This window comes from Thermobia domestica, chromosome 5 (genome assembly GCF_964235325.1).
Source record: "Thermobia domestica chromosome 5, izTheDome1.hap1.1, whole genome shotgun sequence".
NCBI lineage: Eukaryota > Metazoa > Arthropoda > Insecta > Zygentoma > Lepismatidae > Thermobia > Thermobia domestica.
Genome location: NC_137458.1, coordinates 232566194 through 232593848, shown reverse-complemented (window position 1 = coordinate 232593848; position 27655 = coordinate 232566194). Strand labels below are relative to the sequence as shown.

The following is a 27655-nucleotide window of genomic DNA, read 5'->3' as shown; positions in this document are numbered from 1 at the left end:
TCTTTCCAAATGCTGAAGTTATCTTGATATTGTTGGCTTTCAAAAATGGTGGGCGTGTCTCACGAGTACAGTTTGCACTGTCAAAAAAACTTTCGCTCGCCGCTGACACCGACGCCCCACTATCCAAAAGAACGGTAGTTTCAATGCCGAAAACCTTGATACTAATCTCTGGTAATGTGATATTATTATTATGCAAAACAGGTTCGTCATTTGTTTCCAGTAAGCGGTCAAACATTGAGTTTGCTTCTCGAAATTTCTCCTTACTAATTACAACTTCTTTTCCATTGCGTAACATAAGCCTATAATTATTTCTACATTCATCTATATTTAACTTGTTAAAATGATTCTTCTGTACAATTTTTTCACATGTTACACAAGAATTGCATTTACTGTTTTCTCCTAATAATTTTACACTAGTTTCCCTATCTTCACTTGTACGGCGCACACCCTGGGCACGAGATGATAAATTCCTACCTACTTTTTCTTCCGTTTCCATAGCAACGACTTGATTCTCTTTTGTTTGTGTCCCTTGAGCGTGCGCAGGCCTGTCTCACTGACAGCTGGACGCTTGACTGGACACAGCTGTATAATTCTGTGGTTCCTGAGTAGAGTCCCTGTTATATTCATTTTCTTCTCTAGCCTCTACTAACTGTATTTCTTCTCTATCACAACTACTTTCTCTACTCTGCCGATTTTGTGGTCGCTGATTGTTTCTATTTCTATTACTATAGGTGTTATTATAATTACCGCTGTTACTATGGTAACCATTTCGCCTGTTCCTGCCCTGGTTTTCTCCAGTGTTTCTCTGGTAGTTACGCCCTCTATTGTAAGGTGTCTGATTGTTGCTATTTCGCTGCCTACTTTGCACCTGGTTATTATTCTTTGGTGACCGGTTATCGTTTTCCAACGAATTAATGACGTTTTTCTTAGAGGAATTATAGTCCCGTTCTCTTTGGGTGCTTTGGATTTCTTGGACCAGGGCTAAAAGTTCCCCTGTTGTTTTGGGTTTTGCCGCAATTAAAATTCGGTTCATCCAACTGGGCAATTGTTTCGGTAAGAGTTTTAATAAGGTTTCTTCGCTCATTGGAGGATCAAGGACAGCGTTCTGCTGTAATATCATTAGTATGAAATCCGTAGGTTGTTTGTGTACTTTCGGATCGAACCGTGTAGTGAGAACGTTAGCTCTCAGGGTTTCCAACCTATCTTTGTTTAAACATGCCTCCCGGAAGTGAAAAACAAAGTTCTCGTATGTATTTATCTTAACTTGTGTAATCTTAAACCAAAGTAAAGCTGTTCCCTTGAAACAGCGAGGGAGGAAACCAAGTCTTAATTCTTCTGACACCCCTGTAAGTTCAAAATAGTTGTCCAGATCAGTGAGAAAGTTAAAAGTTTGTATCTCATCCTCCAAACCTTTATATGTGGGTAAGGATAAGTCCTTATGTAGGAAGGCTGATTTAAGTGCATTTAACTGCACAGTGCTCCCACACTCACTGCCGTGCGTATGAGATGCAGCATGAGTTACAGGCGGGTGTACTATCTCGGTATTCAGGCCAATGACAGAACTTTCTCTCCGTTCCCCTTCCTCTGCTACTTGCGACTCTGCCTGACTAATGTGACTGGTAACTGCGACTAATCTCTCAGAAATCATTTGTTCTGTTTCCTGGTGGATTCGTTCACGCATATTACTAAAGGAAATTTCTATATTGTGATGCAGCTTTTCAATTGAGCTTTCTGTGCGGGTAGCCATTTGCTTTAGCTGAACATCCACATTAGCCTGACAGGAGGATAGCTGTTCATTAACTTGTTCTCTAAGTGTATCTGTCTTACTCGTAAGTTCGGCACGTACACTAGCATTTACCCTCTCTTCTACTTGAGTAATATTAACTTGTAGATCCTCTACTCGCGCTTCCATAGCAGTACGGACTTCCTCTATTCGGCTGTTTATTACGTTATTTTCTCTTCTGAACTCTTCCACTAACTGTTGTATGTTTCTATTGCTTTCATCAACTTTTCGTGCATTCTCGTCAAGTTTAGTCTCGAAAGATTTCTTAAACTCGACCAGGAGGCTCGCCACCTGTGAGATCCCTTCGGCTGAATTCGAGCCTACTTCGGGATGCTTAACGCTACTGGTTTCGGCGCCATCTGCGGTGGTTTGACTTTCTGAAGGTGGGATGTCGTCTGCACTTTCTGATGTTAAATTGAAATTCTGACCCAGAAAATTGTCTGCCTCCATTGTGATTGACTTTGAATGTGACCTCGTTATGACCATAACACCGTTTATACTTAGAAGAAAGAACACTCTCCCTCCCCCTTATTCTAATACACGGGGATATATAACAAAATACACCAATCAAAATGACACTGAGGATAAAGCAACACAAATATCAATAATTATCACCATAAAGTATACTAACAGCAGCAGAACATATGGGACAATCAATTTTGAAATAAAGAGAAAACATGCACCCTTTTCTTATATCTCAGTCTCACCTTGGTCAGCATGTGAGTAATGCAATACCTTTTACCACTATGTGTGGACAGCAACACTAAATTCAGTGTGTATTTGGAGTGTCACATCTTCTCTGCATTACAAAATCTCAAAGTGACAAGGTATGCATTTATGTAGTTCAGACAGTGTTATTCAATATTATTACACTGCCGCTGAAATACATCTGGCACTTGATGACGAATAATACACTGAACTAATGAAAGTGTATAATATTATATATTATACAACAGTTTCATGCTATCACTGGAGTAAATTGAATGAACAGCATCAAGATAAAATGAAACTGTGGCAGAAGCCTTGTTTTCCGCTGGGCGCCATTGTGAACTACACACGAGACTCTAACGATTTGCATATATACATATTATTTTTCTTTTTCAGTAAACTCAATAATATGCATATATGTAGAGCTTCATTCTCAGAGGTGCCAGTTTGGGGCTTCACTTATCATTACCAAGACCCATGGCAAGTGGGTTCATTGTTATCCCAGATCCCCGTATCTGGGTCCCTGCAGAGCCTCTAACTAGGCCTCGAACTCACGACCCTGAGTTTTGCAGAGAATGACCAAGGTGAATACTGACCTGCAAAAGAATAACACAGACAACAGTAGAACACTTGGATCACTTACCTTACAGATGTTGTAAGAAATGAAACTATGGAAGTGGAGCATATCCTTGTATTTGTGTATATCTAGTATTAGTTATCACACTATACACACACACACACTTATAATTTCGATGAGTGATCACTTTCATGAATTATAACAAATACTATTAGACTAATGAATTCACAGTTTATATTCTGTAACTTGACGCTATATATGTATATCACATGTGTCTGGGGTTCTTTTGTTTAACACTTTATGTCGGATACAAAACGAGAATCCATCACCCTTCACCGCACAACACACATAATAAAATATTCGATAGTAGTGGTAATTCCAGCCGATAGTCCAGTCCTCACTGTTCCCTTGGTAATTTCAAGTTCTCCATCTACATCACCGCACTGTGCACTGTTCAACGTAGATCTCATGGATAAGATATTCTGTAACAACAGTTTTTCCTTTTATTTTTATTTCGAGAAAATCATGCTGCATTCAGTTTCTGGTAACAATTTATAATCTAACATGTAGTTGGCAGTTCAACAACACTGAATATATTATTTAGTTTTTTTTTAAACGATATCACACTCTCACTTCAACATGTTTTTTTTTTTTTACTATTTCACACAGAATGGCCACTTGATACAAAGCGAGTATTATTATCAGGTAGTTCTACTTCTGTTGGGAATACTTCATGATATATATCTAAAACACAGTACTACACTACACTCCAACCAGTATAGCTTAAATACTCTATGTGTTATTGGCCGTCAAACACTGAGACCATGTGCCCTTGGTTCCGCTTCACTATCAACTAACTCCCTGTTTGGCGCTGGATAGTTTTCTTTATCCACAAGTAACGGTACTTTTTGGAGATTCGCTCCTCCGTTCAGGCTTTTCTGATGTATCCAGCGGGTTTCCTTTCTTAACCAAAACAAACAATGACAGTTTTGGATTTTTAACGATTAAAATTAATAGACACGATGACAACATGAAATACCCTTACATACGTACGCTAGGATAAATTTCTGACTTTTCAAAACAATGATATCAAAATTCCATTGATTCAGAATGCCAAAAAAAAAAAAAAAAAAATATCTTGGATTGGATTTGTTTTCATCCCGCGTACATTGACCTTCCCGTGATCGGTGGTGCCGCCTGGTAGCGACTTTTCTAAAAACTGTCAGTGTGGCGGTTGCTACAACAAACCATTGTTTACATCACAAAACAAACAAAATACAAACAAACGAATAATATTATCAAATACATACACAGGTATATATGCTCCTTTAACCTCATTTTAATTTGTTACATACTGAAAAAGAGATGTCATGCTATATTATTATCAAAATACATGAAATAACAGATGTTTGTGTCATAACCGTCTGCTATGGGCAGGCAGTAACCCACGTGTAGTCCAGTGTTGTCTGCTTATACGAAAAGAATTAATTAATATAAAACAGAATTTTGATGGGTGAAATACCGGGATAAAACATTAAATAATATGAACAAAATATTCCGATGTTCTGACTGCTCTTAGAATACTTTGTTTGGTACACTTACAAACAATTATTTATTTTGAAAAAATTTGAAAGGTAGCGTCGCTTGGAATAGCTTCGCTAGCCAATCTCACTCTATGTATATATACATATAGATATATATATATATATTTACCGTTACCCACTAACGCTACGGCGAATCCGTACGTGACTTAGGAAGGATCGTATGAATTTCACAGCTATTGTATTGAACTTCCAGAAACGCAGAATCTTGTCTCCAAGTACAGCTTAGCCAACCCAATAATTTTCCTAGTCTTTCAGTAACTCCTAATGTTCTAACCTTCTTTTTAAAATAAAAACTTGATTTTTTTTAGGCTTTACTGTACTATGAAGTATGAAACATTGCTACAATAGACATCTGTGTCCGCAGCTGTGTAGCTAATATTTCCTCAAGTCTTTGTATCTTTGTGAGTTGAAAGAAAGAAAAAAAAGGAACTGTACTGTTTTTGAGACTTCTAAGAGTCTTCTAAACCATACTTAATATTAAAATAACATTTGATATTTTTTTATTTAACTAAATACTAGTAAATAAGATATGCTAAATATACTGAACACACTTTGAATATACTCTAATTTCAAATTTTCTAAAGCTAAACATTCATGGATATCATTAATACAATAAACAGAAAATGAGATAATATAAAACTAGTTATATTGAAATTAATGAATATTTAATTACATGAAAATAAGGAGAGGTGCAACTGTCCTTCTACAACTTATAGGTCCCAGGCCGCTTCATTCCTTTCCCAATCCTTTCTTCTTTCCCTTTCCCTGGATAGTGTGCTCGCCGAAGGACGTAATCCCTCAAACGTGACGGGCTAAATGCCGAAAGCCCAGAAATCTAAATCCTAACATACCTCTGATCTCCGAGAATGCTTATGATCATCATCATAGGTATTCTGCCTTTATTAGCAGGTTACTTGCCGCAGCTGAGAAGCTTCCATGCCCCACGGTCCTCCGCTAACCTTTTCGTCTTCGCGTATGATCTTTCTGTTTTAATATCATCCATTAATTGTAGTCTCCTTCGCCCCCTCCCTCTCTTTCCCGCCACCATACCCTCTAGGACGTCCCTCATGATACAATCTCTTCTTAGGCAATGTCCCAACCAGTTTCTCTTCCTCTTCCTAATTATATCTAAAAGTGTTCTTTTCTCACCCACCATTTCTAACACTCTCTCATTCGTTTTCCGCTTGACCCAACTAATTCTTTCCATTCTTCTCCACACCCACATTTCTAAGGCTTCCAGTCGATTTTCGTCACCTTTACGTAATGTCCATGTTTCCGCCCCATACATTACAACACTCCACACGAAGCATTTTATGAGTCTTTTTCTCAACTCTTTGTTCAAGGTCCCACAAAACAGACTTTTCTTTCTTTTAAAGGCTTCTTTCGCCATTCCTATCCTTGCTTTTATTTCACGTTCGAATTTCATGTCATTACTAAGAATACTACCCAGGTATCGAAAACTATTCACTTGTTCTATTTTCTCCCCTCCTACTTTTATATTTGACACAGACCCCTTCGTTCCAATCACCATGGCTTTTGTCTTTCTAATATTCATTTTCATCCCATATTCTTCAAAGCCCTTTCTCATTTTTTCTAACATTTTATTGATTTTCTTTTTAGATTCTGCAAGAAGCGCCATATCGTCTGCAAATCTTATGCATCTAATCATTCTACCTCCTACCGAAATACCATCATCATCATGTAAACTCTTTTTCACTATCTCTTCTAGATATACATTAAATAGTGTTGGCGAGAGGCAGCATCCTTGTCGAACTCTTCTTCCAATTGCACTCTCTTCCGTCAGTTCTTCCCCTATCCTAACACTTACTTGTTGGTTCATGTATAAGTTTCTTATGAGTCTTCTATCTTTCCATTCCAACCCTATCTTTGTTAGAACTCCCAACAACAATTCCCAATTCACGCGGTCAAAAGCCTTTTCTAGATCAATAAATACAACATATACCTCTTTCCCTTTTTCTATAAATCTTTCCCCGATCACCCTTAATAATTCAATAGCATCTCTTGTGCCCTTGCCTCTTCTGAACCCGAACTGCTCTTCCTCAACATCTTTATTTGTTCTTCCATATATCCTTCTGTTCAGTATTCGGAGCAGAATTTTAGCTGCATGAGATATGAGGCTAATAGTTCTATAATCCTCACATCTCTTTGGGTTCGATTTCTTAGCCATCGGTATCATGATCGTTTTCAGAAAGTCTCTTGGCCATTCTCCTGTTTCATATATTTCATTGCATAGTCGCCACAATTCTTTCTTTCCCTTGTCTCCTATATTTTTAATGAATTCGATTGGTATGTTATCTATTCCTATTGCTTTTCCATTCCTAATCTCGGATATAGCCTTTTCAAACTCATCCCAAAGAATACTAAATCCTTTATCATCCTCGCCTACTTCATTTTTCACTTCAACATTTAGGCTGCACGGTCTATCCCTACTCTCATATAAGTGTTTAACGTATTCTTTCCACCTTCCTATGACCTCATTTCTCTCGCTGACTACCTTCCCATTCTTATTTTCTACTGCCAACATAATACTCCCTTGTTTCCTCCGAAATTCCATAGAATGCTTATAAAAAAACTAATAATATTAATTAAATCTTGGTGATAAGTCCAGTTTTAGTAACTGTATTCTCGCATTTATGCTTTTTAGTAAGACAGTAAAAGATTCACAATGGTGGAACGATTCAGAGATTTTCTTGTTATGCATTGGTACTATTGCTATCATTGAGTCATTTTCTTTTATTTTGATACTTATACCTATATTTTATTTACTCCATAACCTCTCTTTTACTTATTTATACATTTTTTATAATACTATTTTCTCAGACCCTGATTTTATTGAATTAGAAATATGCAATTCAATAAATACGAAGTTATCCATCTTGTGATTCTGTGTTTGTATTTCTGGTGTTATAGAACAATAACATATTCAGGGAAAGTATAGAATTATCAAAAAGTTGATTGAAATATATATTTTTTATTCATAGATTATATCCAAATAATGTGAGATCTTCATCAAGTAGAGGATATCGACGTTTCTGCTTTTCTTCTGCAAGAACCTACAATTAAAAACAATAAATATATGTTATTAAATCATTATTTTAGTTAAACTTTCAAAAATTTTTTTGATAAACAGTCAAGAACTTTATTTTTAAAAAGTACCATTTCGAGGACGTTTAGTGAATGAAAGAAACTTTGATGAAACAGATACATAATTTCAAACTTGAAAAAGGCCATGTAAATAACAAACCATTTGTATTAGTCACTGAAATCAGTTTTTAACCTTTAATACAAATACCCAAACATTTTGCGTGGCACTATTGCAAATGACCATTTAAATATAGTGTTATTTGGTTTCATTACCAAATTTAAATTATTTTTATATATATTTAAGGACACTAATTTTTAATTCTTACATTTAATTAATAGCTTAGGCGTTTGGGTAAATTGTTAATCAGTAATAACCTAATTTTGATTATCTCAACCTATCCCAAAGTATGAATGGAGATTAATGATCACAGTACGTTGTTCCTCGCGAGTTAGTGTATTACTTGCGACGATGGTAAATAAAATAGTGTATTAGTACCAATTGTTCCACGGTGGTGACGAGTAGTCAACCGCTGGGATTTCTCGTATATCTATGAGATCAAAACAGATGCAATGGGAAACACATACCTCACACTCTTAATTCACGAGTAGTTCGTGTCACCATTGTCGTTGTCGCTTAGGTTGGTTATCACTATATAGAAGTTTCACAAACTTTGGATGTAATATGCTGAACGGTCATTTTTGCAAAATTTATAACATTCTCTAGATTTTCAACAAGAAAGAAATAATCATATATTTATTAACAGACGTTGCGTCGGCTTCCATAAACACATAACTGCTAATATTAGATACAACAAAAACTCGATTGCATGTTGAGTGACAGTTGTAGAGTTTTCGGACTAGCTCCCATTCTACCAGCCCCAAAATGGTGGTCATATAGGCCTTATACCTATAAAGCGTAATGCACGGCCATGATAATGCACATCATCATGTGGCGTTTCAACATGATAATGCGCGGCTACATTCGTAAGAGAAAATATAAGTATTACTTAAGGAATGATTAGGATTGCTGCTTCCTTGGACTGCAATACCGCGTGGCACCTACTTATCGAACACGTCACGAATATACTTATTTTGCACATTGTTAGCCAGGTTGTTCTAACAGATAAAGTCGACATCTTGTTTATTTGACTACAAGCAACGTGGAAGATTATTTCTCACAAACAAATGATTACACGTCACGAAGTATAGTGAATGTGGTTAGGAACGTGAATGCTTCACGTGTTATTACTTTATCAAAGTTAAATGTCTTGTATCGTTCTGCAATTATAATTATTTATATATAGTCATGTGAAGACGTGTCGTGCAATCTTCACTCGAATTCCACATGTAATTCTTGAACTTGCAATTTTTAAGACAGCAGTGTATCTATCTTATAATCTCGGGAAGATTCTCCTTTCTAAGAAATCTCATAAACAACGAGCAAAATTTGTATCATCCGTTTCAGCTTGGAAATCCTGATTGTATACTTAAAATGTAGAATTTTATGTTTTATAGTGTATATTTTCAAATTGAATGTTCTTATTGTATATTTAAAATATTAAGTTGAATATATTATATTTCATTTACAGTGTACCAGGTAGTTTATACTGTCAGATCGGATAATGTGATTAATTTAAAGTATAGTATTGTATTATTCCCCTTTCTTCTGTAATACACTGAGAAAAAGAGACTAGGATTTTCGTGTGGATATATCGTATTTACGCGGGTGCGCTCTTTAAGTAATGTAATTTCTGTATAAAAGTACAGCAGGTGGGAACACCATGTGGCGTCTGAAGTTCGGCGTTTGGATTTCGTGTTAAAAACATCTTTTTTCTCTTTCCTTCTCACAGAATGATATGACGTCTTATTACCTCGTAAGGTAGGGAGTAACAGACTTAGAAAGAACAAAGAGGGGACAGTCGTAGGAAGGTGGTAACAACATTATATACGTAAGCTACCACCGTAGGCATGAGTATGGCGTTAATTCTAAATTTGAAATGGTGGTCCCACAATACAATATTTTCGCTGGATGGTGGTATAGATCGTACTACGGATGAAACAACATTACTTAATGTGGTGACACGCATAACTTGGTAAAAACAGCATTTACCTGCCGACTGGAATATGCATTTTTCTCCGTGTATAATTGTGGATATAAGCCACTGCAGATTTAATGTCGGAACTAACTGACAATCGGTTGTTATTGCTCCAGTTAGTTCGGCGAAATGAGAAATGTGTATTCTTAGCCAAAGAAAGTGCATTGTTAAATGTTGTTCTACCATTTTGCTACATAAATATAATATTGCTATATATTTACCATTGTAATTCCAATCACTGCCATGACAAGGATAACCTTCAAACCAGCCATATTGCGTGATTTTGCTTCTGCAAGAAAACAATACATCGTTTTTAACTTTTGTACTTATTAGTAAACAAAATCTAAACGATAAGTTATAAACATAACTACACTTTCCATTTCACAATCCGGTTTACTAGGTGCAAGAGTAAGGTAACAAAACAGAGTAAACAAAACATAGCCTAACTTCTCATTGTTGCATTTGACCTGAGTAACACAAACGTAAAATGTAAAATTAAAAACTAAACCAACCAAATAAATATTCCTATGTCATTAGTTTAATCAATTCGATAGGATTAATTTGATACACTAAAATGTTTGAAAAGTATCACCAATTCCTTCATGATACCCTTCAGACATTCGGCCATAGTTTTGTGGGGAGGGGGGCTCTTATTCAGGGCTGTAAATTAGTTAGTTCGTTTGAGAGTGTTTATTTTTCGTGAGTATCAAAAAGGCGGGCGTGCTTTAAATTTAGCTCGAAATATACGCTACTATGAGTATAAAACAAGGCTCAATTTCACAGTCAATTACTGAATTTTCACATTAAATGTTAATCTATCACGTGTCATTTGGCACTTCCCAACATCTATAGAGACACAAATAGAAATCTGTTTAGAATGACAATAACAAGTTGCATCTGATTTTAGATACTGATGGATTAAAATGGTAAGAAACCTCTTATATACCTAAGTAATCCTTGAAGAAACTTCTACTTTATTCATGGTGAATCTACCAGTATTACTTTCTCATCATATTACCTTAGATGGATATCGTTTATAATAATGATGTGGAGGAGATTCCATGTTGCTGCTCTGTCTCTGTGTTCACTATTTAAATTAGATTGGATTCGAATTCCAGGAAAATAAAATGCGGGAAAGGTAAGAATTTTTTTTTTAGGAGAGACCAGAGATGTTTTTTTTTTTTTAAATAAGAAAGAACACAAACCTATGAAAACTTCAAGATAAGTCTGCCCACAATTACCCAAGCATGATTAGGCTGTCAGCTAACTTCATACAATCGTACTTTGGACAGATGATTTACTGATTGTCTACTACACTTATTCAAAATATAACTAAATATTAAATCCACTGTGTTTAATTCTCAAGAAGGAAACGTCTAAAAGTGAAAATGCAGACAGTATCCTGTTCTGTTACAAGTGTACACTCTCAATAATATAGTTCATAATTTTCGATTACTCATTGATATAATTTATGATAATATCTTTTGGGAAATAGAAACAAAGGAAAGGATCGGAGTCCAGAAGATGACATTTACAATACCTCTAATCGCTCTACTACTATATACTATAACTATATTACTATAAAAGAATAGAGTGTCAAAATAGACAAAAAGAAATAATGAATATTAATTCACAACTAAAATGATAATTTCCTCTTTCTAGTAAAACAGGTTTTTGTTGCCTAGATATTTACAAACGTAAAAATCCCATATCATATTTATATGCGCTTGCATAATAAATTTCTGCTGCAGGGGGCACGGTTGTTCAGTGTTAGAGTGTTTACCTCTGGTGCGTGGAGTCCCATGTTCGCTCCCCGTCCAAATATGTTTGTGGTGGGCAACATCGTGTTCGTGAATTTTCTCGGGGTTCATCAATTTCGTTCAACATTCTCACTTCACCAGTACTTCCATCATCATTCACTTGCCTTAAACACCCTTCTGTCTTAGCCTAAAAGGCATAATCGTGTGATGCGTAACTGAAAGGTTTCATTTCAATAAATTCCTAAAACTCCTCGTTCATGTCAAAGAGAATAGGGAAATGATTTTCCATACACATCAATGGGTTAAAGAAACTGATATACCTCAAGTATTCATCTCTGTTAAACCATAGGGAATATGAATTGACTATCACGTAACATCTCTAATGTCATAATGGCCCAGTTTTGCTACATTAGGCAAATTGCTTAAACATTCTTTCTACTAGAAACTTAAGCAAGAGTTTAGTTTGGGAAAATAAATAGTTTCTAAATTAAAGAAGCCTCAGGTAAGGAATAACTTTCATTTTACAGAATGTTTGCATTATTTAATAACTTAATATTTTCAACTAATGAATTCAGGACGCAGGTTCGGATATTCTGTCCGAATGAAACGAATTTTCCTGGCTAAAGTTTGAACATTTAAAGGGTTTATCCGGTTGCAATGATGTGAACAGACTTTGAGGAATACGACTGAAAATCAGCTCAAATGTAGAAGAGACTATGTAGATTTGATATTCCAAAAGCAAATTGTCCTAAAATGGATGAAACATAGCAAAAAATCACGAAACATGAACATTAAAGTCAATGGAAAATCAATGAAGAAAATTAAGTAGCCCACCTTTCTCTATTAGGTGATAGATAGCTAATTGAAAGCTTATTGCAAAGACATATTGAAGAGCTTAAAAACTATGTATAGCATATAAGGTAAATATGGCATTGTTAAAAGTCAAGTTGTTTGAGTAAATTCAATAATAATGAGGGCTTCTGCGAATTAATCAGGGCACCCCACGCGGAAGTTAAGTGCTTGAAATATCTCACATCTGGATTTGGAATCTTCAAGACGCAACGTGACATTTGACCTGATCACGTGACACAGTCTGGACCTTATGGCAAACCAAATAGGCCCTTTAGAAACTTGTTGTTTAAAGAAAATATTGATTTAATTTAGGAACGAAAAAAAGCAGTAATGTGTCTTACAGTACCATCGTTTTTATCGAAAATCTGATGTTCTAAATATTAAATATAAAAATGTCAACATTTGATTTATGAGCCAAATGGTTTATGAAGAAGTGACCATGGGACTCACTCTTTAATTCAATGCAAAAATTTACTTTTAAGTTTGCTTTACTTGTCATAGCAGTTTTAATTGCTTGTTGTAGTATTCGCGGTGCTTTGCTATTGAACTGCGAAGACCGTTGTGGAATGACGCCCCATATATGTTTTGCAACAATATTCAGTGTAGAAAAGAGAATAGCGTTTCATTTTCCACGAAAAAGACTATTAACCCTAATGTAGAACTAATTAACTATGACCTCAATTTTATTTAATTCAAAAACTTCGAACGATAAGAACTATTGAAATAAAAGTATATTTTAAAAATTAAGTACGTATGCGTTGGCAATTTTTTAAAATCAATAATGTACTAGGGTAAAAGATTCACGATCACTTCAATAATAGAATTTTAAAGTTGATGCGAGAAAGAAAATAAATACTTACCTGTACGTTCTGTGTTAGTTGATTTTCGGATTATAATAAGAAGAATAAATTTATTGCATGATTGGAACTACATTTATACATGTAAAAGCAAGAGGAGCGCATAGAAAGGTTTGGCGTAAGTACTATATAAAATTTTGTAGTATAAGGCAAAAGAGGTTACTAGGTAAAAGTAAGTTCGTAGACAATAATCAAAACATTTACGATATGCCAATACTGAAAATTGTAAATTCTTCTAAGGTCATTCGTATATCTGGCTAATAAATTTGTAGTTTATTCCAGGAAAGCAATAGTTCACAACTTGTGTTTCCTTTCCCTATTCATGACAGAGAATACAAAAACTCTTCCGTTAAATTAGTAGTTTGAATACATACATAGGCATGTAGCAATAAAACTGATAAGTTTGAAAATATCATTAAAAATATTTCAAGGTTGTTCCGTACAATTTGCAACAGAAACTTCCTATCTTGAAATTGTTTCATACAACATAATAATTTGGGTCATTGTGCAGATGTATTATGGTAACAATTTTATCTTCTTAGATAATGCAAACCTTCAAAGTTTTCGCGCAACAGCGCCGTTTCAGATATTGCTAGAGGGAAGCAAGATTCCTATAAAATTTTCACTATGTGTTACTATACAATTAATTAAGAAAATGTATTTCTCAAATTCAGGAAGCCCAATTGTCCACTTCCGCCCAGCGTAAGCGAAGGCCTTGATTCCACGGATAGCTAACTGAATCAGTAAATTGTGTAATTTGCTTTCAATAATTGCGTTTTCGTATCGTGCCTAGGAGTTCAGTGATCCTCAAGCACATAATATTACGCGTCGCTTTATCTTACAAAGAATGGTAACACACTCAGTGCAGAATACCCAGAAGAAACCACAATATTCACTACAAATTAGATTTAGTGCAATTATATCTCTTCGTTTCGCAATTTCAATTGCCATATTATGCACGATACCATTCAATTTATCTACTGTTCAAGGTGCGTCTTCTTGATTATCATCGTGTTTGTTAGTGTAACTGTTGTTTATGTGGGAATACACATTTTGTATATATTTTTGAGTGTTTCATATTAAGAAACTGTGTTGCAACTACAAGTTCCTGCGTTAACAATTCCCCAAACTCTGCACTGAGAAAAAAAATTGTAGGTGTCGTCCTTTAAAAGATAGGTTACATGCGTAATTCCTGTAATTTTTGGACTTAACGTACAGCAGACGTATAACTGAAAACGCATGTTTTTTAATACTTTCTGTATAAGTTCCATCTTACTTATACAGAAAGTTCCGCCTACTTTCCGTATGAAACAATGTAGGCGGTCAGGATCCCACATAGAAATGGCCGTATATAACATTTATCTGACGAAGGTAACACAAGTATATGCATGTGATAAACGGAAAACTGTTAGATGTCGGACATCCTGCAACGGCATGATGTAATATCTAAGGGCAGTGCCTATGTAGCATACGGATAACGTATGCTCCGTACTGATTTCTATAGTAAGCAAAAGGATACCGTATATTTGTACAATATACCGCTGTGTGCTCTGCGTAAGTATCGGAAGTCTTATAGGACGGCTATGTCCGTCCGTTGGTCTGTCGACAGGTATCAGAGCATAAACGGTAAGATATATTGAAAAGTGGCTTTCTGCAATCGATACAGAGTTCCAAGAATAGATGCCATCTCCTCAATTAACCATCTATTCAAACCGAATGTGGTAGAAATTAAGCAAAAAAACATTACAAAATTTATCGCAATAAAACAAAAAACGGTAACAGATAGCTACAAGCAGCCTTTTGCAATGAACTCAGATCCTAAGAGAACATACCATCACCACACACAACACTTACGGAAACTATAAGTGACTCAAATGTACTACTATTTCCGGTTTCAATATTGATTTCCATAGATGGAAAATATGTCAATATTGAGAAGCAGATTCTACAATGGACTTAGCGTTTCAAGAATAAATTTCATCTCCTCCGTTAACTCTATACTAAAATCAGAGGTTGTTGAAAGCAACCATTTCATGTTTTAACGTTGATCACAACATAATAGAAATTGTAATGAATAGTGACATGGTTTCTCTTTTGGTAATCATTGAGCGTCTTAAGAAAACATACTACTACTGCAAGTAACATTCTATCAACCGGAAGTAGTTGAAATTTACTGATATTTCCGGTTCCAGCACTTATTTCTTGATGCATTGTAATTATAACAAAAACATGCTTTAGAAAATCAATGGGAGAGTTTTTTTCTTAGCTATACGGTAATTTACTAGTCCTTTATTACCTCATTCTTTCCGTACCACTACAATCATTAAGTGATAATACGAGTTATTTGTCCTCTTCGAAACAAGAATCTATATGTTGCACGTTTATCACTCCCAGAATTAAGCATTCACCACGTTTATTACAAAGATTTTACCACCACTGACACGACCCTTCCTACAAGTTAGGAACTTCCCTACTAACGTCTTCTGATAATATCTTTGTTGATTGAGTGATTGATTTATTGAAGTTTAATAAAGATGTCAGTGGCAAGGTCATTTGTCCTCATCGAGAAAACTCCAATGGTTAACATGTGCCATTTATGAAATAAATTTGAAAATGTAATAATCATAAATAAAAAAAGCATTAACTCTCAAGGCAGACGAAGTATTGTAAGATTTTCATACTTCGTCTGCCTTGAGAGTTAATGCTTTTTATCATAAGATTTTCATAAATTATACAGGGTGTCCCAATTGAATCGACCTATTTTCATTTCGTGGTGGTAGTAAATTAATGTATTGTATTTCTTTCTTTTCCAGATGTAATACAGTAGAAGACACCAGTGTTTTTTTTTTAATTTGTCGATCCCAAAAATCTCGCCAGGTGTGATGGTGGCAGCAGGAACAATGAAATAGCGACCAAGGCAGAAAAAGCGCAGGTAGTGTGGTATTATGCAGAACTTGGTTATATTGTCGCAGTGCAACGACGATTCCACCAGGGATACCAAAAAGAACATTCTAATGTGAAAACAATTCGAGTATGGTAACAGAATTTCTTGGCGACTGGTTCAGTTGCTAGAAAGCACGGTGGTGGTCGCGAAAGTGGATATCCTCCGACCACCGCCTGGATATCCTTCGGGTGACGAGTGGGGCACATGTTGAAGTGTTCTAACTTTCTTGATATTTGTATACAAATTTAAGAAGTGTACCTTCTTAGTGCATTTTAGTTCATTTGGATATCTCAAATAGTGTGGAAGAAATACAGAAATGAAAATAGGGAGATTCAATTGGGACATCCTGTATATTCTTAAAAATATCAAATATAAAAATTAATCGTACTCAAAACACTAAAATAATTAATTAATTAACAACAATAAATAAAAATATGAAAGTAATAGAACAACTAGGTAGAAACTAAATACAAAGCCTAAGCGGAATCGCACGACTAAATGCGAAAAGACCATCACTAAAAGGAAGGTTATCTCCGAAAACTCTGTCTAATAGTATTAGATAGTTGTAAATGCTCTGTAAGGTCTAAATATTTCGAACATACTTCCAGAATATGCTGAATACTCAGAGAAACATTACAATCTTCACAAATATGAAAGGTCAATGTAACACGCTAGAGATGTGTGAGACGACCGTGTCCCATACGTAAACGCGTCATCAGTACTTCAACTCGGCCGAATAGTAGCCAATGATATTTGTCAATTGCTCAAGATAGGTATTACTAACCGCTGAAATGGTTACAGTCTTCTTGTCCAGTGTCTTTGTTCTAACGTAAGTATTTTCGTCTTTTATGCTGCTCATCAATTACAATCTAGTACTTCTGCATCCCTTTTCAAGTTTTGTCATACCTATAAATAGGCCTAACACCTGCAATTTAGCTCTTTCTGCAACTTCTTCTGTTTTAACCGTTGCCAGTATTTCAGTTACTTGAACTTTATTAACTCGTCTTTATTAGATTATCGCTCCATCCAGCTATTTTATTCCATTGTTCTTCAAATTCACATTACGAACACTTAAAGGTTCCTATCGTTATTTCCAAACCTATCCTTCTAATGAGGCTTTCTCATAACTCATTTAAACGAGTTTCATTTAAAGTCGATTAATTACGGTAGACTTCCAAAATCGTGACTTTAATATCTAGTACTTCTGGTTTCAGTAGAGATATTAGGTCCGATATGGTATCTATTCTTAACATCCCGTTACTTTTTACTTTTTTTCCTTTATATGAAACAATACTTAAACCAGAAGCTGTGCGTAGTAGATTTCAGCCGCTCCTGGCTTTGTATATTAGATAAGAATCAATATTGAATCTAGTTTTTGCAACTGAATCCAAATCAAGAAACTGGTTTTTACTATATATTTCCACGGCTGTTCTATGATTACCAGTGTTGAAACTGGAAACTAGATTTTTTACGCTTCCGGTTTGAAAGACGGGCAAGGATAGAGGTAAAACACGCTTTTGATCGCGGAGTCAATATCAGAAAACAATGTCTAACTTTCCCCGATTTCCTCTAAAAAGATCAATATTCAAACCGGAAGTCAGTAGATTTCAACTATGTCCGGTTTAATTCGAATTATAAAAGTATGAATAGAAGCTACTCTTGTATAATATGAAAAATGTTTCTCGCTTTTTTTACTAATTTAGCTTTTTGATGATCAATGTTGTAACCGGACATTCGCGTATTTTCCATTTCCGGTTTAAATAGAAGTTTCTAATGGGAATATTTAAACTATTATTTAGGCTTTGAATTCATATTTTAGGAAACGATTTCTCGCTATATCTTACACTTATCAACAGAGAGACGGATGAACGGTCTTTAAGACTTTCCATGCTTAGCCAAAACAAAGTTTGGAACTTTAAAAACAAGAATACTTTTTTTCTGTCCAAACGTTTATCTACTGTGTACTATTCCGGTTATATCGAGTTATGTTATTGTTTGAAAACAAAAAAATAACTCCTAATATAAAGTAAACTCTCTGGAACGAGACCTTAAGTGGCCTCGCTGATTGGAACTGGAAGGTGTACGATGACCACATTTCCATCGCGGATGTGTTTGTTCTTAATTGAGTAGGCTACATCTTTACTTCAGATACATCCCCAATAATTCCCACGACACTAAATGAATAGCGCATTGCAAGTATCATCTGTTTCTCTCCAACGGTCACTACCCCAAAGAAAACGAGTACTACCTAGGTACAGCCGTAAGGCTAAGGAGGAACCACCATGAACAGTTTAGACAATCATTCTCAGCTTAAGTTTTTTTCCTCCTTGTTCATTATCAGCGTTATGAAGGGGGAGACCTACTATTAAGATGGACTTCGAACCACAATCAATTTTGAATCCTGTGGAGTTGGAGGTGAAAACACAGTTATGCAAAATCAATACTTAACCGTCAGACAGCCGCCACAGATTTTAACAAAATCGTAGACTTTCACGTTGGCGGCTCTGGTGACTCCCCTAATAATCACAGAATCACATTCATACACCGTCGGAAAGCTTATAGACCACAGATTCCTACCAAGTAACATTCGTGCAATTCCCGCTATATTCGTAGAAGAACAAGATGATGATGAAACAACACAGAAATCATAAAAATATGAGAAAACTGATCTTGCGTGGTCCTAGAAACCTTGCAGTCACTCTACGCTGACAAAATGATGATAATGTGTAGGCCAGACACTTATCTCATAATAATGTAAAAATAGTAGCCATTACTGCAATACAAAGCAAGATAAAAGTTCGTAACGAAATTCCTACAAAAACGCTCTTTGTATTGTTTTCGAAGGACTGTTGCAGACCTTTGCGTTGGCAGCTCTGGATCATGATAATTATCACATAGTCACATCCATACTCCGTTGGAAAGCTTATTGTCCACAGATTGCAACCAGGTAACATTCTTGAAATTCTCGCCATATTCGTAGAAAAAAACACAAAAATCATGAAAGAACATCAAAAATTGGCTTTGCTTGGGCTTTGGTAACAATTGCAGTCACCCTAAGCTGACAAAATAATGTCAATGTGTAGGCCCGACACTTATGACAATAGTATAATAAAGTGGTAGCGGTTGCTTCTCTCTCTCTCTCTCTCTCTCTCTCTCTCTCTCTATATATATATATATATATATATATATATATATATATATATATATATATATATATATATATATATATATATATATATTTAATATATATATATTTCTTCCTGTGTGTGTGTGTGGAGGGAGGTCAAAGAAAATTCAATTTTACTGTTTTACTAAAAAGAAAAGGGTAATGAATTCGTTTAACGTAGGGAATATTCTCAAAAAGATATTATGCACAGAAAAAATCTTTGAATGTCGCATTCTCTTATCTCCCCCACCATAGCACCACGTTTCCTATGCAAATAATTTTTGATGCACACATCATGTATAGGAACAAGAATTTTGCTTCTAGACCAGTTCAGTGAAACATATCTTATCTTATATGGAGCCGTCTTGAAAATAAATGTAAATTAGCCAAATTTGCCCCCCTTCTTCCCCTATAAGCAACAAGTACACATACAGATTATTATCATGTAGGGAACTACTTCATTGCTTCACATACCAATTTTTATGGATGTACCACAAAGGGGGGGAGGAATATCCAACAGAATCTGATGAAATAATTTATGAATAAATTAAAAAACGAACTTCGGCCTCTCCCCTCGGCCGTGGTACCTCCACATACATAAAATACGGAAAGCTTCATCTCTCAGAAATACATTGGTACCAAATCATCTTTCTAGCTTAATTAGGGGCTAGGCTATTGATATTTGTCATAAATATAAACGTAACTTACGTCAGAAAAGCTGAAACTCCAAAAATTGGCCAACTTTGCCCCCTCACTATTCCCCCCATATAAGCAAGAGTTACAAATACAGGATATTACAATGTAGTGACCTATTTCATTGTTTCACATACAATTTTTATGAGTACCATCAAGGGGAGAATGTCTCCCAAAAAAGCATGTTGAGAAAAACAAAAAACACAACATTTACCCTCCTCCCGGTAGCCCCTAAATGCATAAAATCCCACCGGCCGAAATGTACATCCTTCTAAAATTCATTGGTACCAAAATCATCATCCTACCTTAATTAGAGGTTGAACTATGGAGCTTTAAAGCCCCGACGCAGCAGTTGCGTCAATGGGCGTATAAAGGTAAAAGTATATGCCGTTACTTACCACATTAACTCGCCACCAAGATAGCTGGATAGCAGCACCACGTCACTGACTTTGGCTTATACATGAATCTGGTCCATGGTTTGTCAAAAATTAGACACAGCTATGCCTACGATATTGTATTCATAGAACTACTGTATAATCACGGTTGGTTCGTTAATACCCAGTTACAAAATACAGACATCATGAGTGCATATGAGTTACAATACAAAGGATACTATTATCTCTAATGTACCTAGAGTATCTATTCCATATAGCTATACGATATTATTCAACTTAAAAGAGCTGAAAAATCATTTAAAAGAACAAAGACATGTTGTAATTGGGTCAAAGTTATTACTTTATATCATAGCGCTGCCACCATTCATGAGAACACGACATGGGTTAATGCTTTAATGCACCTGTTTCTTGTTTGGCTAACATTTTTGTAAAAACTTTTTTTTACCTTCTACTTTTAAAGAAATTTCTCACAGTTGGCTAAATGGCATAATCAAGTTCAGTAGATTAATGATTTCATAACTCGGCGGTGGCGACACAAATGAAGTGTGACTATTTTCCATCGCTATCTGCTGGTTGAGCGATAGAGAAAAATATTGGTCACTGGTCACGTTGGTGTCTTTTTTATATTATTACTATTGTTATTATTATTTTTAAATCAAGGTTTTGTGCAGAGCAAATTCTTTTCCTTTATTTTTTTTAAATTCCTTTTGTCTATTTTATTTTCGTAATATCCATTCCAAAAGAATAGGAAGCATGACGGCCTGTGTGCGTCCTATGCATAAGCATGTCTGTGTGTGTGTGTATGTCGAAGGCGTATACTTTCCCTATCTATACCAGTATCTATATAACCACAAGACTCCTTAAGGCAAGCAGATTTAACTTCGGACCACCAAAGTAGTTAGTTAATAACTAAGTGAATTCCTCAACATGCATTCATCTCTCTTGGTGAGTCTTTCTTTGAAGAATTGAACTTATTTTTCTTATATGTTCGTTAAATTACAAACGATTTAGTGTAATATTCCATAAATGTTACGCTTTAAACTTGATTGTGAAGAAATAATTTGCATAAACACGAATTTTAGGAATAATTCAAAAAATGGATTAAAAGATTACGATCTTGGTCAAGAATTTGAAGAATGATCAAAAAAATCCATCAAAAGATTGCAATCCTGACCAAAAATTAGTTTCTGGATCAGGGGCCACAAAATTTCTGAACAAAATTTCTAATTCGAGTTTTCGTATTTTTTTAGGAATATTTTAAATAAGCATATTTTACTGACTTAAGTGATAGTTTGAGTTTGGCTACACTATGTGTAGTTTTCGAGATATAAGACGTACAAGAAAATTATTGGTTGAATGAAATATATTAGATTTTTTTGAACCAGGGGTCATAAAATTTTTGAACGGCTCCTAAATCGAGTTTTCTTATTTTTTTATGGAATAAGCACATCATACTGAGTTAACTGATAATTGGATTTGGCTACACTATTTGTAGTTCTCCAGATATAAGGTCTACAAGAAAAGTTTTGATTTAAATATATATTGGATCTTTTGATCCAATAAGTTGCATAAGTGCATAAACCAAATTGAGACAATGAAGCACACACTTGGGTATTCAATCAAGCTCAGCAGTTTGTCTAGAACTTAACATTTGTTGTAAGGGCAATGATTATACCGTATGAGATGTAGGCCTACTGTTTAACATTAATTACGAACTACACGAACTCTCGCCATGAATTAAGCATGTGTCTTCTGTGTCAATGTCAAAACCTGATACTTAGGTATGAGGAAGTCAGCCAAGGATTGGATTAGCTATTTTTTCTAAGAGTAGCCGAGTACTATCTACGGTGAAATCTCTTTGAATGATCGCTCCTTTAAGCTGATCTTTCCTCATCACTATCCTTTTTCTGGAACGGAATAAAAGTTCAATAAAAGCAATGAGTTTGAATTTCATTTATGTGGAACATGTCTCTGCCAAACTAACGACTACCAGGTTTTGTTAAGAAACAATACTCGTAACTTTTTTAAGGCTACTGCTTTACTACAAACGTGTTTCTCTGGGTAAGGTAATTGTACTGTTAATGAACGGCAGCGAAAGAATATTAATAATATATCTAGTAAAATCTATCTGTTTGCAACATAGATATATAAGGAAAAATATGAACATACACTAACTTAATCATTATTACATATTTTACTGCGAATGAATTGGATAGAGGAAGCCAAGTAGATGTTATTTATACTGGCTTTCCAAAAAGCGTTGAATCGGTAGATCACGATGTATTACTACAAAAATTAAGCTTTTTAGCTTGTCTGTGCAACCAAAAGTCTTCTTACGTCCTATTTGCCCAATCACAAACAGGCTGTCATGTATAAAGAGTATTGAATTTTGAAAACATCACAACCTTATCTGGAGTCTTAAAGCCTTAAATCAGATCTTCTCAATTTCTATTAGTTATAAACGATATCATCTACTCTAGATGACGTACGGAATGTCAATTTACATTAAAATCTATGTGGAGAAGGTGATCAAGTTCATGTCTTTATACGGGTTTTAGCAAGCCTTTCGACGTTGTTGATCATGATGCTTTGCTACTTAAACTAGTGTATATGAATTTTTCGAAGCAACTATTTGATTACCTTGTGTCGTATTTTCATGACCGAAAACCATCTGTTCCAAACAAAGGGTTTATTACTAAATAGTTCAATACTCTGTTGGAGTCCCTCAAAGCTCTTATCTAGACCCTATTTTGTTTCTTTTTATTATTAGTGATAATCCTCTGTATATAGAAAAGTGTCAATTTCTTCTTTTTGTCGACAACCGTAAGTTATTTTTTCAAACTAAGTTCAACTGACGATATGTGAAATTTTAACATGATATACAGAGAGTTCAAATTTAGTGCCTAAAACTACAATAGCACGCCGTGGAACGTTCTACTGTAAGAAAGCAAGAACTGGCATATTACACAAATCTCTCATGTGGAGAATGTGTGCTTCATAACAAAATTATTGAATTTCATGTAATAGATATACAAATTTAGCCATTAATTTAGATCAAAATTTACCCATTAAAAAAATATATCGTCCGTCATAAGTGGAAGATTGGGTACGACAGAAGCTTAAGAATGTAAACAATTTAGCATCTGTATCAAATTAGTTATGACGAAATTTTATATGTAGATATTATAATATAGATTAATAAAAAAAACACGAATTTTAATAATAAGTTGACTGTTGTAAATTACAAACTCCGTAAAATCAGTACTAAATTAAATATCACTATGTAACAAGTATTTGTTTAAAACTTTTGTTAACAACTTTAAGGAAATACTACATATAACATAGAGTTGGTCATACTTCCAGAAAACTAATGTGTTTTCCACATAGTAGCCTATAGAAGTTGGATTATAAAATTAACTGGTTTCTTAGAGCGTAAAATAACGATCCCAAAACGACACTAAGCATGATGAAAGTAATGGCAAGACTAAGGTTTTCTGTGTTTAATCAGCAATTCGAATATTAACACAAGCACTTTCTTATTTTTTCTATTATTGTTGCCTGTTGTCAATTTTCAAAAGTATTTTACTATTTTATAAGTGTCACTCTAATATATGTATATTGATATATAAATTTAATAACTGATAAATCTAATACTGTGTGGGGTCCTTGATTCGATCCGAGCTCGCACCAAGTTGGCTTTGAGTTGGACAAAAATGATGTGTGTAGGTTTCTCTTGGTTCTCTCGTTTCCTCTCACTTTATTCATTCCACCATTTCATTTATTTATCATCATCACCGTCTCCTTTGGTCTACACGACATAACGATCGGACGTAAAACTGGAAGATTTCACTTTCATTTCATTTCAAATCTAATATTAACAATAAGTAATTGTTGTTTTGTAAAACTTCATAAAATGAATATAATTAACATTTGATTTTACACTATTAATTTCACTCACAAGAATAATTGCAAATATTTGTGCTTATAACGAATTTGAGAAACTACAAATTTATAAACGCTCCTGGTGTCGGTTAAATTTTATCTTCTGTTTATGAACTATTTTACAATGTTGCTACATATTTTCTTAATATTAAATTTGAAATTTGTTACTTAATATTGCATGGTGTATACAGAAAATTGCCTTTAAAACGGGACACAAAGAGACTCTTATATAGAAGATATATTAATTGTCGTACTGAGTGAAGACCTGGGTAAGTAATAAGTTTGAATACGATTTGGTTTTTACAATATTTCTACTCTACATCTTCTGCACCGAAACTACAAGGGGTCTTTCTCCTAATGTTCTGACTAGTCCTGCCAGAAAATATGGACTATTAGAACCTTCCTTTCGGCAGAATACACACACATCTTTATAAGAAGTATAGTAAAAAATACTAACAAAATAGAAACAAACAAATAGCAACAATTGAAATTTAAGAATTACATTAATTACATAGGTAAATACTTCGTAGCTATGGTGAATTCATTTACTGTAAGAGATCAACAAAACTTTATTATAAACATATAATAATATATTTTTGGCTATGGTATCTCAATGGTATAGTGTTCTCATATTTTGTAAGTAAATCATTCTGAAAATACTATAAAATTAATTACGTGTTAATAACATTTAATTTCATACATAGTAAAGTATATTATAATAAATTTTAAATTTGTTAGAGAAAAAAGATCACGACGAACTAATTGCCTTGTTAATCATGCCTACCTAATTCAATCACTAAAATCGCAAAATCGATAAACAAAACTAGTATATCTTTTTTATACTGTAGTTACTACATATGTGCTGTTAATTTGACTTTTCTGTTGTCTTTGCAGGTATCTTTGGTTCTAGTTTTTGTAGCTAAGGTTCACGGAGGTTTTGCTCCTTATGGGGCAGTAGGAGCTGCTGCCGATTATTACGTAAGTGTTAATACTATGGTGTTATTTGTTTATTTCCTTGTTCAGAGATTAACATCTCTTTCTAGCACAAAATCAACTTGAGACCTATAGCTGAACATTAAAACCGAACTACATGAGCTTGCACTATGAATCAACCTGAAACTTTTATGCCAAAGGTTCAAGATAAGTAAGAATCTACAAGTTAGTATTTAATAGGCTCAAAAGACATTTATATAAAGTTTTAAGGAACCATACACACACAGCTATACTAAACGCAAAAGGACAGCCCAAAAAGCCGCAGAAAAATGAATTTTTCCTCAGGATTACAACGCACTAAGTGATACATACATTTATGGCGAACATGGTCATTTCCTTATTCTGTAGGACTTATTTTATTCTATGAATTATACAGCATTCAACTGGAAAAGTTCATTCTTATATTTAGACCGATAAAAATGTCAGTTGTCAGTGTACATAATTAAATTATATCCATCAAGCCTTTCATTCTGCCACCAGCAAAGTAACAGCATACACTATAGTGAACAACATTTATCACTAAATTCGAAATTTTAATTTTAAAACTTTTTCTGTTAATGTTTCCGGGGTAGTGGGTTTCTCTTGTAATTTTTGTGAAACTCAAAAAATTCCACGAATTTATTTTTTTTCAAACCATTGGAACAACTATCAAAAACCTACAGCAACTTCTCAAGGCTCCATCCGAATAATATTTTACCAATACTTATTATTTTATTGACAAGTAAGTAGTGAGAAAGTGATAGTGCTAATTATATAATCAGAAGGACGGTATGTTACTTCGAAAGTCTTTAATAAGGTAATATCAAGATGTATAATATAAAATTGGGTCCTGGGGAAATTGGCAAAGACTACAATCCAACAATGAAATTTCTTTCTTGTGACGAAGAAGCACGGAGTTTCGTGAACTATTCCTTTAGTTTTGTCTCATTCTTGAGATAAAGCATCATTTTAATTAAACCCTCTTGAAAGTGTAAAGGTTGTATCAAATAACAATTACACTGATGTGACTAAGAAAACCTATTCTCCTTTCAGGCGTATCCTGCCTATAGTTTTTCATATGGTGTTAAGGATGCTCACACAGGAGATGTTAAGAGCCAATCCGAAACTCGAGATGGCGACGTTGTCAAAGGACAGTACAGTCTTGTGGAGCCTGATGGTACTGTGAGAGTGGTGGACTACGTAGCCGATGACCACAGTGGATTCAATGCTGTTGTTAAGAGGTTGGGAGCCGCTGTTCATGCAGCTCCTGTGGTGGCTAAGCCAGTAGTTGCTGCTCCAGTGGGTCTCGGTGTTGGCCTCGGAGGATACTCTTATGGCATTCCTGGTGGATATGCTCACGGTGGCCTCGGTGGTAGTTATACCACAGTTGTTAAGCATGGTTAAACATAAAAAGTATACCTGTTTTTATTTCATATATTTTTGTAAATATAGCTAATGTTGTGTCGTGGAAAATAATCTATATTGGAAGTAAAATACAAGTACCTGAATTCGCTTCCTTTCAGTTGGCAATCCTTCAAATTCATTTAAAAACTTTTCTGTGAAAAGCAGAGCAAACATTTTACTCACTCGTCAATAATACCTTTTGAAAACACCTAATCTACAGTTCAGGCATTGTAGCCAGCTCAAATACTTAGAGGAACAAAATTAATACAGAAAGAGAAGACATCAAGAAATACCACAAAACTATTTTTTTTTTATTTACAAAATGTGTAACAGAGCACTAAGTCTTTTTTCAAATAATAGGCTATATTATACTGAACAACTACGCTACACAAATCCAAATTTACGAAGGTTCATCATTAACCTACAAATATATATTTTTAAAATGGTGCACAATTCAAGTACATACTGCTTATGCGATATTGGGGTATTTGGTGCACCTACCAAGAATCATATCATTTTACACGGAAATGAGCAAAATGCGCTAAGTTGAATTTAATTTTGGTAAATAAAATTGCAAGAATGGAGTTAATTATAAGTTCCAGTTTCAAAAATTAATTTTTGGTTGGCACGTCCATTCTAGCCCCTCCCTGGCTACGGGGCCTGTTCCACCTGCTTGAAAAAGGTTTCATTAATTACAGAGAGACAAATGTATACCGTATAAACTAAGGTTGTATCCAGAAAATATTCGAGATCTGTACTGTGTAAAAAAGCTTTCCTAAAACTGTTCTGCGAACAAC

The 27655-nt window shown here is 34.7% G+C and overlaps 1 protein-coding gene and 1 long non-coding RNA gene across 2 annotated transcripts in view; one reads left to right on the top strand and one right to left on the bottom strand.

The window, feature by feature from the left end:
* Nucleotides 1–7576: 7576 nt before the first annotated feature.
* Nucleotides 7577–27655, bottom strand: part of LOC145684796 (uncharacterized) — an 82709-nt gene continuing 62630 nt past the window's right edge. The window contains exons 2-3 of the long non-coding RNA XR_014131398.1: nt 10095–10162; nt 7577–7746 (exon numbers count right to left, since the gene is read on the bottom strand). This is a non-coding gene — a long non-coding RNA (uncharacterized LOC145684796). The remainder of the gene's footprint in view (nt 7747–10094; nt 10163–27655) is intronic.
* Nucleotides 21372–26980, top strand: LOC145684793 (cuticle protein 19-like). The gene is made up of 3 exons (XM_081757164.1): nt 21372–21485; nt 25377–25460; nt 26508–26980. Exons 1-3 carry the CDS (start codon nt 21468–21470, stop codon nt 26856–26858), a joined length of 453 nt encoding a protein of 150 aa, XP_081613290.1. The 5' UTR covers nt 21372–21467; the 3' UTR covers nt 26859–26980.